This window comes from Lonchura striata, chromosome 19, assembly GCF_046129695.1.
Source record: "Lonchura striata isolate bLonStr1 chromosome 19, bLonStr1.mat, whole genome shotgun sequence".
NCBI lineage: Eukaryota > Metazoa > Chordata > Aves > Passeriformes > Estrildidae > Lonchura > Lonchura striata.
The window spans coordinates 2,590,913-2,603,510 of NC_134621.1; the positions used below are offsets into that span (position 1 = coordinate 2,590,913).

Genomic DNA, 12,598 nt, shown 5'->3' on the forward strand with positions numbered 1-12,598 from the left:
GGGAGTTTGGGATAAAAGGGAGCTCCTCCAGAGAGAGACAAAACACTGCGGGCGTGTGGCCTCTGCCTTTATTCGAATGAAGTTGCAGGACTCTGTGTCATTTGCGGACACTGGTTTTACACAGTGTGATTTGCCGTACGACTGTCTCCGCAGCCGAGGCCGGGGCCGGGGGTCCTCTCATCAGCCGGGACCGGGGGTCCCCTCAGAGCTGGGACTGGGGCCGGGGTGCCCTCATGAGCCGGGGCCGGGACCAGGGGTCCCCTCATGAGCCGGGGCTGGGGCCGGGGGTCCCCTCATCAGCAAGGGGTCCCCTCATGAGCCGGGGCCGAGGGTCCCCTCATGAGCCGGGGATCCCCTCATGAGCCGGGGCTGGGGCCGGGAGTCCCCTCACGAGCCGGGGCCGCGGTGCCCTCACGGGCCGGGCCCGGGCTCGGCAGCCGCCGCCAGCGGAGCCTCTTCCGGCCGCTCCCGCCTCCGTCTCTGTGGTTGTTCCTCCCGCTCCTCCCCGCGGGGCGGCGGCGATGGCGGAGCCGGGGGGAGCCGGCGGGAGCCCCGAGCCCCCCGTGCAGGTGGTACGTGGCAGGCGGGGCCGGGCCGGGGTGCCCCGGGCCCGGGGCGGACTCGGCAGCTCGGGCGGGGCCGGGGCTGGCCCGGGAGGGTCCCCCGGAGGGCTCGGTGCCGGCGGGTTCTGCAGAGCGGCAGCCCCGGCGCGTTCGGTACACGGGCTTGGCAATGAAAGTCGTAAAATCTTCCTACAACGCTTCCTGCTTCTGTTACTTCCCGTACTTATATACATATATATACACATACATACATATGTGTATATCCATACATATATGTATGTATATATGTGTATATATGTGTGTATATGTATATATATGTCTATACATACATATATGTATATACATATATATATGTATATACACATATAGATAGGTATATATGTGTATATATGTACACAGATATACATATACATATGCATATGCATATGCATATACATATACATATACCTAGTGTCTGTATATATGTAGTGTGAATATATATTATATAAATATAATTTTTTTCATATATGCTCACTTATGTATAAATTAAACACGTAGAAAAATATACAACATCGATCTCTATCTGTGCCTGTATAGGTATGTAAATAGAAATATAAAAATACAGAAGTATATATAATACTTGTCTAGAATGTGTGGAGTTCAGGGGAAACGAGGTACTGTCTCAATGCTCAAATCCAGGTTTAATTCACAGCTCTGTTTTAAGAGTCATATTTGGCTCATAGACCATGAAACTCCTCTCTGTTGGATGCTGCTGTAAATCAGCCTCATGTAACAAAACAGTAATTCTGACTCAGATCATGCAGGTTGGCACTCCGATGATTTGTAACGCCAAAAGTACATTAGTTGTTTGCAATTTATGTCCCAAATACTCAAAATTATTTTAAGAGTCCTTTACACTCTCTATAGTTCACTGTTTTCATAGCAGTCTTCAAATATAAGAAGGGCTGCTGCAAGGAGAACTAGAATAATCATCTGTGCTGGGATTGGGAAGTAGAAGTTGGCATCAACTGTACAAAAGGACACTGGGAAAACCATTCTAGGTTTCCTTATGCCTACTTTTACTGAGTACCTTAGCAAGGTTGGTGTTTGACCCTGGAGAGAGGGTTTGTCAGCAATGCCAGAGCTGTGGTTGATCTTGTTTTGGGACAGGAGAAGCAGACACAGTCTCTGGAGGTTAATACCAGCTGCTATTTTTGCTATGAGACTGCACCTGTAAGTGAAATAGTGCCCTGGATCATGTTTTTCCCCTCTTTAAATGGTTTAAGGAGATTGAATTATTCTGATATGGTCACACAACATTAAAAGCCAATTTATGACTGCCTAATTGCAACTCTTAAACCAGGGTACAAATCTGGTAATGAATGAGGGATAAATGAAAGTCTAGATTGTTGATTTATCCTCAAACTAAAACTAAACACAGAAACCAGTGAGCTGAGCAAGAATGGTGGATTCTAAGAAAACTCTAGTACATGACATCAGCAATACTCTGAAGTGTTAATCCTATTGCTAAGTACAGTTATTTGTGAGGATTTGTTAATTTTTCAGGTTTTACACAGAAGTATCATCAGCACCTCAGCTCTGGGCCTTAGTTTGGCAGGTGTCCAGTTCTCTGTGTGGTCATGGTTCTATGAAAGTAGAATTTGCTCACAGTAATGTGTTAAGGAGCATGTTATTATATTATGAGCAGTTCAATTCAGAGCACCTCAGTGCCATCAGGTATTTATGGGTTGTTTTATATATGCTGCCCTTAAAGTACTTTTTTCTGCTTTCAGTTCAAACTAAACAGGGAGGTCAAACATCATCTTGCTGTTTTGCTCTGCTGCCCTGACTTAAAACAGGAGTACACCACGGAAAAAAGGCAAAGAAGTTCCAGTTTTCAAACTAAGTGAATCAGAAAACAAATTGAAAAATAACTGATTTTTCTGGATGTGCAAAACTGCATGAGTTTATATTGCCATTGGAAGAATTGTGGAACCCTTTTTTTCTGAATGAATGTATTAGATTGATTGGTATGAATGTGTAGGGTCATATTTTAATTGCCATGTCCACATAAAGAATATTAAAATCTTGAGTAAATTGAATATACTACCTCAGAATCTCAGATTTTTGCTTGTTTTTTTAGTCTCAAAGTACTAATCTGAGACACTTCTGAAATAATCTTTTTTGTCTGTATGTTGTAATTATTGGGTAATCAGTTTCACTTTTTATTTGGTTCTCCCTATTTTATTTATCTCTCTAAAACACAAATCAAAGGCCTACTTTGCTTAAAAGTTTAGAGATGTTCCATCATCCTGCCAAAAATCAGGAAGTTCATTCATTGTAGATGTTTGCTATATTATTTGGTTGTGAAATGTTGTTAATCATTGTACCCTACACAGGACTGGGTTGTACTGTTTGTACATCCTTCAGTGTCCAAAAATCTGCTTTCTGATGTGTGCACCTGTATTTGCACGGTGCACATGTGTTCACATGGCACTAAACAGTGAATAATTCCATTTCAGTGTCCCAGTGTTTTGTTTCTTGGGATTCTGTCCTGCTCACAATAGGAATAAATCCTCTCTTTCTTCCAACCGTGCGTTTGTGGTTACCCCACATAATGACGAGTTTAAATTGTGTTTCTAGGGACTTCTTGAAATGTCCCATGAGACTTTTTAGGAGTTTCTTAGGCTATTAAGTTCCCCATCTCTATGTGATTTCAGCAGGTACAGACTTGGCTCTCCCTTTTCAGACACAGCCAGTGTTCCACCAGGCTGATTTCTCAGGCCTTTGCATGTTCTGAAGGAAATGTGTTCTCTTCTGAGACACTGAAAGAATTTTGGGGGTAATTTTTTAGGGATAATTAGCCCAGTGATGAGTAACTAAACTTGAAGAGCTAAAGCCCTCCTCTCTGGTTTCTAACCAATTTTCAAATCTTTCAGGTATGTTTTGCTGCTGTGTGTGCACCTCTGAAGCAAGGGGCTGTAGGAGGAAAGGCTGCAGCAAGGGTGGCAGAGTATGGAACTACATCACTGGTCAACTTCCACTGTGCATTAGAGCAGTTGTAGGTGGAATAATTTTTAAAAACTTGGCTGCAGCCTGAGGGTCCAGCTGCATATATGAGCATTTCCAATTAGGCTTGAAGAGAAATTGATGAGTAATGTTTTAATGGAGGACAAAAATGAGGAGTATCTTAAGAAATGCAGGAATATGAGAAACAGGTTAGGGTGATGTTACAGATGTTTCATTTGTGGGTTTGCTTCAGTGGTCTCTCTTGTTTCCTTGGACTTCCACCAAAAACCATCTTGTGGAACTTAATTTCAAAAGAAGTTTGATAGAGAAGAAAACAAATCATATATTTGTAATGAAAATAAAGGTTATTTGCCTACTTTTATATTTTTAAGATGTATTTCTAGGCGAAAGTTAGTTTCAGATGGATCTGCTACTTCTCCTTTTTACAAAATATACACTAAGTAAACAAAAATATGCTTCCTGACATGCATGTGGATGTCTGTTTGTTTTCTTGTAGTCTATCATTGTGCCTGTTCACAACAGTGAATGCTGGTTAGATGAATGCCTAAAGTCAGTTTGGGAACAAGATTTTAAAGGAACCATGGAGCTGTCAATTTTTAATGATGCCAGTAAGGTACATTCCAGATCTTCTTTAAAATACTGTCCAAGTAAATATTGTCTCTAACAAGAATTTTTGGTTCACTTCAACACACAAATTAAAATAGCTGCATCCATGTCATTATTTTTATTCTAGGATGGTTCAGCTGAAATAATTGAAAAATGGAAGATCAAGTTGGAAGAAGTTGGGATTTCAGTAATCATTGGAACCAACAATTCCTCTCAGCCTCGAGGTGGTACGTAGCTTAATTTTGTGAGAGTTTGGTTCTTATCGCAAGCACCTTCTGATTTTTAGTTTGAAAAGTGCCTTTGTAGCCATTTCCACTGCAATGGGAAAACCCACATTGTTTTCTAGAGCTCTGTTTGAAAACTCATTCCAATTTGAGTTTGGCACTGTTGCTTTGAGCTCTGTAGAATTTGTTTATATGTTCAAGGAAAGAAGAACTTGGCTTACCACTTGTGTGCTCTACTCTGCAAAAGCAAAAGAATTTTGTTTAATTGTAGTATACACAATGTTGTTAATGCTTACAATTTTACTGTGTCTTTCTGATATCTGATTTATCTTCAGGAGATTGGGTTCTAAGAAAAAACACATTAAAAATTCCTTGCATAAAGATTTTAAAAGTAAATGCATATCTTTCAGGCCAGTAAAATAGACTCTGAAGTAGAAAATAAATACCTTTTTGATATTACTTCAATGATCAAACCAGAGGTTTCAGAAGTTTTGATGTGAGCTAAAAGCTCTCACTAAAGTCCCAAGTATTCACTCAAAGGGCTAAACCAATATGTTTGGTGAGCTGTCAGGCAGGTGTATGATGGGATTCCTTGTTCATTTGTATGCTAATATGAATTATCTCCCACTGCAGGAGATTACTTTAACATAATTTTCTTTTGCTTGCTTTGGTTGGTTTATGTTTAGGGGGTTTTAGCAGAAAATCTTTGTAAAGTGTGAAATAAAAATAAAAGTCAGTTGGAGAAGCTGTTGTAGAGTGACAGTAAAGTTGGAAGACCACGTCTGTGTTCTGAGGAAGAGCAGCAGGACAAAAGAAGAGCAGTGTGCTCACATTTTGTACTGGAGCTGTGTAACCAATGTTTCAGTCATCCTGGACTTTTTAATGAGTAGACAGGTAGGAATTGTTAAATCATTGGTTCCAAATTTGTGTCTTTGAAGTTGTCTCTTAAATGTCACACTTTGGAAACACGGTAACACAACATTTGGACAGTTTCTGTTTTTTCACTACACATCCTGTTTGAAGTGTAAAGAAACTCAGGCTTATTACAGTATCCTCAAGATGATCTTCTTAGGCAAAAGCCCACTTCTGTTTCAGAAAGTTTTCTTTTCATCCCCTGTTGAAACATGCAAATAAATAGGCAGTTTGTGCCCTGACTTCATCTGCAACCTGGCAGAGGCCCCTGGCTTTATTTACTGTCATTTCTCCTGACTGTAGGCTTTACATCTGTTTTTAAATAGTTGTCAGACATAGCAATACTGAAGTAACACAGCATAATCCTTACTATAAATATTTTTAGTATTTTAATACCTTTAGCATGAACTGGTGTTGTTTTGACAGTGCAGCTTGTAATATTAGAACTATTGGGCTGGTAATGACAAAAGGCAGACAAGGTTTTCGGAGGGAATTTTTCTCTTTTGGGCAACTGATACAGTTGGAATTGAGCAATGTCAAGAATTACTCATAATCCTGTAATTTTTTCTTCTTTTTCTCCCCTCTGCTATTGGATGATCAGTCTCTTTTTAAAACTGACTTCTTTTAATAGTTGATGATCAAGAAACTAAGTAGGTTTCAATTTAAGTCAAAGAATAATCTCAGAGGTTGTTCATTCTGATACTTAAGATAGTTAGTAATGTTTCTGCTAATACCATCGTGTTGTGTAACATATTTTCCATTTTTATAAACATTTGCTATGTCTAAAGTCTTGTTCCTACTGGAGTGTTGTATCAATTGTGTATAAACTAGGTTTTAGTTTGCCAGAACACACAAGGAGGATGGGATTTTTTTTTTAATTTTAGAATTCTGATGTCTGTTCACCTTTGCACTTCAGGAAACTGAACCTAAAACTGAGTTCCAGTTGTGAATTCCATTGTGCCAGTCGGGATATGTCAGATTATTTTATGGTTTAGCATGCATTTGTCAATGTTGGGACAGCTGGAGACTGAAGAGATCTTTAATAAATTGGGGGTGGGAGGGGCTGTGCACTATTTAAATGTATAATTTAAATAATAGTGTGAAATGCATAGTTCTGCTAAAACACAAACCCAGGTTTATCCATGTGGGAGACACTCTCAAGTCGCCATTAAAACAAGGACATCTTTACTTCATGGTTGTTAAATTTTAGAAGCAGGTTACTTGAAATCCATAGTATTTGTTTGCTTTTGGTGATTTACTTTCATTTTGTTAAGGACTAGGTACAACTGGAAGGAGTCTTGCCTTTAAAAGAAGATGCTTTGGTACAGAAACAATGTACTAGTCAGGCTTCACACATCTTCAACTATTTACACAAGATTAGGATTTATTTCTGATTCTTTTCTAACATGTAAAAGAAAGGGGGGGGGAACCTTGGAAAAAAGAAAGGGTCACTTGCCTAAAAAAAGGAAACCTTTTTCTTTCCAAGAGTAAGGAATGTTAATATCTCACTGAGGCTTAAGTTTTTACGGCTGTAACCATGGGAACAGGCTCTTTTCACCAAGTAAGCAGGCCTTACAAAACTCAGAGATCTGGCACAAACATTTCATTTTGTTCAGTAGAGTAATATTAAAGAAATTTTTTTTACTCATGCCAAACACAGAATTTGTTGTGGTGAAAGAATTTTAATACCTAGTTTCTTCTATGGGGAGTTATATTTATCTTCTTAATAATTAAAAAAAAATGCGTATTTTCTTCTCTCTCTTTCCTCTAAAAGATACCTAGTATATGAAAAACTTCAGGATGTTTCTGTTAAACACAGCAAGAAATATTTTCCAGCTCTTTCTCATAGCAAATACTAGATATTTCATTATTTTATTTAAAGTAGTTTATTTGAAAATGAGATTTGAAATACTTCAGAAAACTCATAGAGTAATAAAATTGCCACCTTCTAGTTGCCTTGAAGCCTCCTTCACTCTTTTCTTACATTTTTGATTCCTTGTAATTCATTAGTATCCACTGAAGGCTGTTGAAATATTTGGGTATGCTAATGACAGCACTGAAATATAAGTCCAGGCCACTTTACAGCTGCTGTGGCTTCTGGTAGTACTGGTGTGTTTAAAGTTTTCAGATTTAATTCTGTCATCATTTTTGTGCTGTTCTTTTCTCTCTTGCTTTACTAGGGACCTCCACAGGACTGGGGGTTGCTGCTTTGGCATGTCCAGACGTGCTGACTTGCATCAGTTGTTTCCCACTAAAACTGCTCGTGCCAGGACCCAGCTCTGCTGCTGTGGCAGCTCCAGTCTCTGCCAGCTGCTTTTTTACTGCCAGTAGGAAGGAGACTGAGAGTTACTGTGTAGATAAGATTCCATATTCATGGGCCTGTAAAAGGTAGTATGTAAACATCCTGTAAAATAATACATCCAAAAAACCCATGATGAAGAGAAGTTGAGGTGAGGATTAAAGTACATGAGAAAAAAGAACACAGTTATAAGGAAGAGCCTTTATTAGTTGTGTTCTGGTGGTAGTTGACATTATGTTCCTTGAGGCAGTAAGAAATGCAGTCATAAGTCTTTTTCTGTACTTGGACAGCTCAGCAAAATACCCAAGGAGCACGTGCATTACAACTAAGGGAACCTTTGAGCCCAGTTAAATCTGTTTCCTGAGCAAACTTAAATTTGTAACACATAAAAACATAAGAGAATTACAGAACTCTGCTTTTTTCCAAATGCAAAGTCAGAAACTTTGTGGATAATATTATTTAAAATTATTCTGCTCCACTTCATGGTGAGATTTTTTGGCTTTACATTTCCAGTTTTTCCCCCAAAGAGTAAAAACCCTACAGTATTGCATGTCTTCATGCAGGTCAGGGTGATCTTGCTGGATTCCCTTACTTGGTTTGAAAAATACTCCAAAGGGAGCTTAAGTGTTCCACATATGACCAAGTGGAATCCATGCAGCATTTTTCAGACTAACACTGGATATAGTGTGGGCTTTTCTTAGAATTCTGCCCAGGGCAAGAATTCAGAGATCAGAATGTTCTCCTTGTCTACCTGCAAAAATAATCCCAGGTAAGCATTCCCACCTTGTGGGTGTATTCCAGTGGTTGCTGCAGTCCCATCCTTACCTTCAAGTGTGGATTCCTGTTCCTTCCTATTTATCTGCTTCTGCCATTTGCTTGATCCTCCAGAGCTGTCATCTGCTTTAGAAATTAAGCTGACAAGAAAAAATTTCTTCTTTGGTTTATTAATTTCTTCCTGAAATGAATGGGTTGATAAAAAGATTCACCAAATCTCAGGAGGTCAGAAACTAGGAGACCTTAGGTGCCAATGTTGTCATTTGTCTGAAGTGACATTGAGGGTACAACATGTTATGGTATAAATAAATCACCTTTGTGCTCTGTGTATGTATCTAATAAATCAGCTTGCTTTGGCTCCTCTCTGCATCCCTTTACATAAATGGCACGTGAAGTTTTTGTATTTGCAAACTTTATACTTAACAAAAACAAAGGAACAAAATTTTTTGAGTCCTCCTGAGAACCCTGATGGGAAGAACATGACCAGCAGTTTCTGGTCCTTCTCTGCCTCTTATTTGCTGGTATTTTTTAGGTCTTAAAAGGTGAATATACGTACAGCCAAGGGTTTTCAGCATCTCTTCATTGCAAGGGGTTGGCCTAGATGACCTTTAAAGGTCCCTTCCAGCCCAAAGCTTTCTGTGGTTCTACAAGCTGAGGTTCTGAATATAAAACCTGCTCTCTTCAAGATATACATTACATATTATGTCTTAGGGGAGGACTGGCAAAAGTACTCTTATTCTACTTGATTGTAGAATTCTGATACTCACTCAGAGAAGGTGACTGACATAGGCATCCTGTTTCAATATTCACAAGTTACCTTGCTTTAAATATGGAAATTCTGGTACTTTATGTGATGCTGACTTTTGTTTGTTCCTTACTTTATTAAGATTTAAATAGATGCAGCAGTAAAAACACCTCCATCCTTTTATCTTTGCTTTCTCTCTTTCAGTTGGATTTGCTAAAAATCAAGCAGTAATGCAGAGCTCAGGAACCTATCTCTGCTTTCTGGATTCAGTAAGTTAATGCATTTTGTCTAACTTGGTTTTGTCAATATAATCCTTTTCTTTTTAATGAAATTGTTGATTTGGTGAAAGACAAGCTGCTTAAAGGAGTTTGTTTAGTGTGCAGGTTACTATTTATGGTTGTGAAGTTCTATTCCAACCTGTAGACAGCCTTACATAATGCTTTGATTATATCAGATTTCACAAGCTGTTGTGAACAGGGCTGGGCAAGGTCGGTATTTAGGTGTTTTGAGGATTTTTCTTTCCCACATTCTTCAGAAAATTGTATTGATGAGAAACTAAGAGCTAATCTACTGGCTTTTTGATGTAAAATAGGAGGGATCTCACCTTCCAAGTTGAATTTTTTTTCCCTGTCCTTTGTTGGATATCTTCTGTGAAGCCATTCAGCTCAGTAACCCCCAGATAAGGATCTCACTTGGTGCAGCTGAATATGCAGGAATGGTTTCACAAAGGTGCCCAGCCTTTGAGTGGGGCAGTGTGCTGGGAGCAGGCAAGAAGAGCAGGACCTTCAAGGCTCACTGATCTCCTGTAATTTCACCTGAAGATTGATTTCTTTTCCTCTGAATTGGAACTGAACTATCGGTTAGGGTGGTACAGGATGAACTGGCAGCTGACAGCGTTGGTTTTCAGCTACAATTCAGCTGAATATTATGATTGACTGTGCTTGTTAAAAAAGTGTTTGAGAGCAGGTATGGGAACACCACAGCCATTCTCAGGTTTTAATTAGGGAAATCCTTCAGTTTGCAAACTCCACTGCCTTATCAACTTGATGGAAGAAATCTTTTTTTTTGTTCATATGTTAAAATGTTGTGATTTTTGTGATGTATTGTCAGTCAGTGAGGATGTTTATGCATCTAAAATGAAAAAAAAGAACAACAAGGGAACTTATTTGCAAAGTTTGGGTATTCTAGGCTTGCATTACATTGCACAGGGCATTCTAGGGGGTCTGCAGGATGAGGAATGTGTGTACTTGATCTGGCTGAAGATGAGTCCACGAGTACATGAATGAGAAATTAATCTACTCTTGCCCCATTAAGCTTCATATCTTCTGTCTCAAATATGTATAGTATGATCTACTGAAATAAATTATGGATTAGTATTTCTTTTCAATTCAGACAGATCTAGTTGTTTGAAAATCACTAGCAATGAACTAGAAAGTCAAATTCTCTAAATGAAGTTAATTCATATTTTCATAGTGATTCTTCAGAATTCTCAATTTGTTATTTACCATATATTATAATCTCCCTGCTGCTGTGTTGTTTCTATTAGCTGACTATTGCAGGAAAAACAAAACATCAGTGAAGGAAATTACAATTATTAAGGATATAACTGGTAATTATACAGTATTTCTGCAATATTGTCACTAGCAGAAGTTTTTATTTAATATTATCAAGAATTACTTGAAGTGAGTTGAGGATTTTATGGTTTACAGTGTGGATAAGCTTAGGAGAAATTACCAAGATTTTCTGTTCTATGTGTTTCTGTTACTTCTTCAAATCAGAGGCATTCTGGACTACCAGCCTAATCTTGTTACAAAAGAAATATTAAATGCCTGGCATTACTTAAATGTGTTTTCTACTGTCTCCTCTTGTGACTACCATGCTTTGCTGAAAACAGATCAGAACAAATAAAATGGATGTAGAAACTGCTACAAGTCCAAAAATTGCTCAGTGTTTTGGCTGTAGTTAGTAAATGTTGTGTGATAGTAGCTGGGACACAGATGTTGCCAGCTGTTCAACAACTCTGCTTCCACACACCACCAACTTTCTTCATTTCAGTCACCAGCCCAGGACCCAGCTCTCTAGGAAGGAATGTTGATATCAGCCTGTTGGAATGTGCAGTAATGCCGAGGAATTGACCTTCAGAAGTGCAGCCACAAGTTCAGGTTTGCTACAGGTGGATGTGGAGAGGAATGGAGCTGTTTGTGCACGTTACAAACAGGTGGAGAAATGCAACCCTGGCTTTTTGTGCATTCTTTGTTTTCTCTGTGAAGTGAAATGAGTGGATGAGCATATTTGGGAGCATCTTTGGAAGTGCTAGCTCCAGCAAGGCTGTTTTTGCTTGCCATTCCAGCTGGAGTCAAGCTGCTCGTGTTATGTCTCTCAACACAGATTTCTGAGGACAACAAACTGGGAAGAAATGTGGAAAAAAGGGTTACAGGTCTCAGAACTGTCAGAATTTGATCAGCCTTTTCTAGTATGAAGTGGCAGCTGTTGGACTAACAGCTATTGTGGATTTTTTTTACTGTGGTTGTTGTTACAGATTTCACCTCCAAGCTACTGAGGCATTTTTTCCCCTGTGGGAAAACAAGTAGAAAAATTGAAGATACTTAAGAATTTTTTCATATATGACATTTGTAATATGGGAAAATAAGAGGTATTTTGCAAATATATTCCACTATTAGCTTTTCTTCTTCAAATTGTCTGCAGTTATGACTTTATCTGCCCAATTCATTGTACTTCTCTGGGGTGGTGTCATCTTTGTTAGAATCATTTACCCACTTGCAGTACAGCAGAACTCTTACACTAAAAATTTTTCTTTGAACTGCTGTTTTCATTGACATACACATAAACATGCCTCTACTTGTCTGAAACTGTATTTCTTTAAAAAGGATCATGCTTTCATTTCATCCTAATAATCTGTGTAGTTTCCAATTATTTCAGGTTTATTCAGTGTGTTGTTGGAGAGTTCCTGAGCATAAAAATGTGTCCTTTTTTGACCTGCAGTGTTTCAAACCCAGTTATAATCACTTGAGAATGTAACGTGCTTGTTTTAATCTTTTGAAAGGCTCTGTTGGCAATGTATCACAATTTCAGAGATTCTCAGGCAGTCAAAGATATGACTTTAAACCATGTTGCCACAGTGTCACTACTTGCCAATAGTCAGAAATGCCATAGGGACGCAAGTGAATTTTATTCACCAAAAATGAGGGTGAACCACACAGGATTTGTCATTCCTGTGCCTTTTGGTTTGGGAGATTGGTTTGCATTATTTAAATTTGGAATGGTAATTCTTAATTGTTGTGTGCATAATTGCTTATTTTCAAATTGCCTGTGTTCCTTGAGGTTCAAGTTCAAACCCACCTCATTGAGGGGCTGTTGCTAAAGGCTTTGGAGGAAGGTGGTTGGAACTTCTCTAGCCAGATGTGTCAGGCACATTCAGTTAGAAACAGATTGTTTTTTCCAGCCT

General features: G+C 38.9%; 1 protein-coding gene across 1 annotated transcript in view; it reads left to right on the forward strand.

The window, feature by feature from the left end:
* Positions 1 to 517: 517 nt before the first annotated feature.
* QTGAL (queuosine-tRNA galactosyltransferase) overlaps positions 518 to 12,598 on the forward strand; it is a 103,703-nt gene continuing 91,622 nt past the window's right edge. Inside the window, exons 1-4 of the mRNA XM_031506389.2 lie at positions 518 to 572; positions 4,069 to 4,185; positions 4,306 to 4,405; positions 9,337 to 9,401. Of these exons, the coding sequence (XP_031362249.1) occupies positions 522 to 572; positions 4,069 to 4,185; positions 4,306 to 4,405; positions 9,337 to 9,401 (333 nt within the window). The 5' untranslated portion in view covers positions 518 to 521. The remainder of the gene's footprint in view (positions 573 to 4,068; positions 4,186 to 4,305; positions 4,406 to 9,336; positions 9,402 to 12,598) is intronic.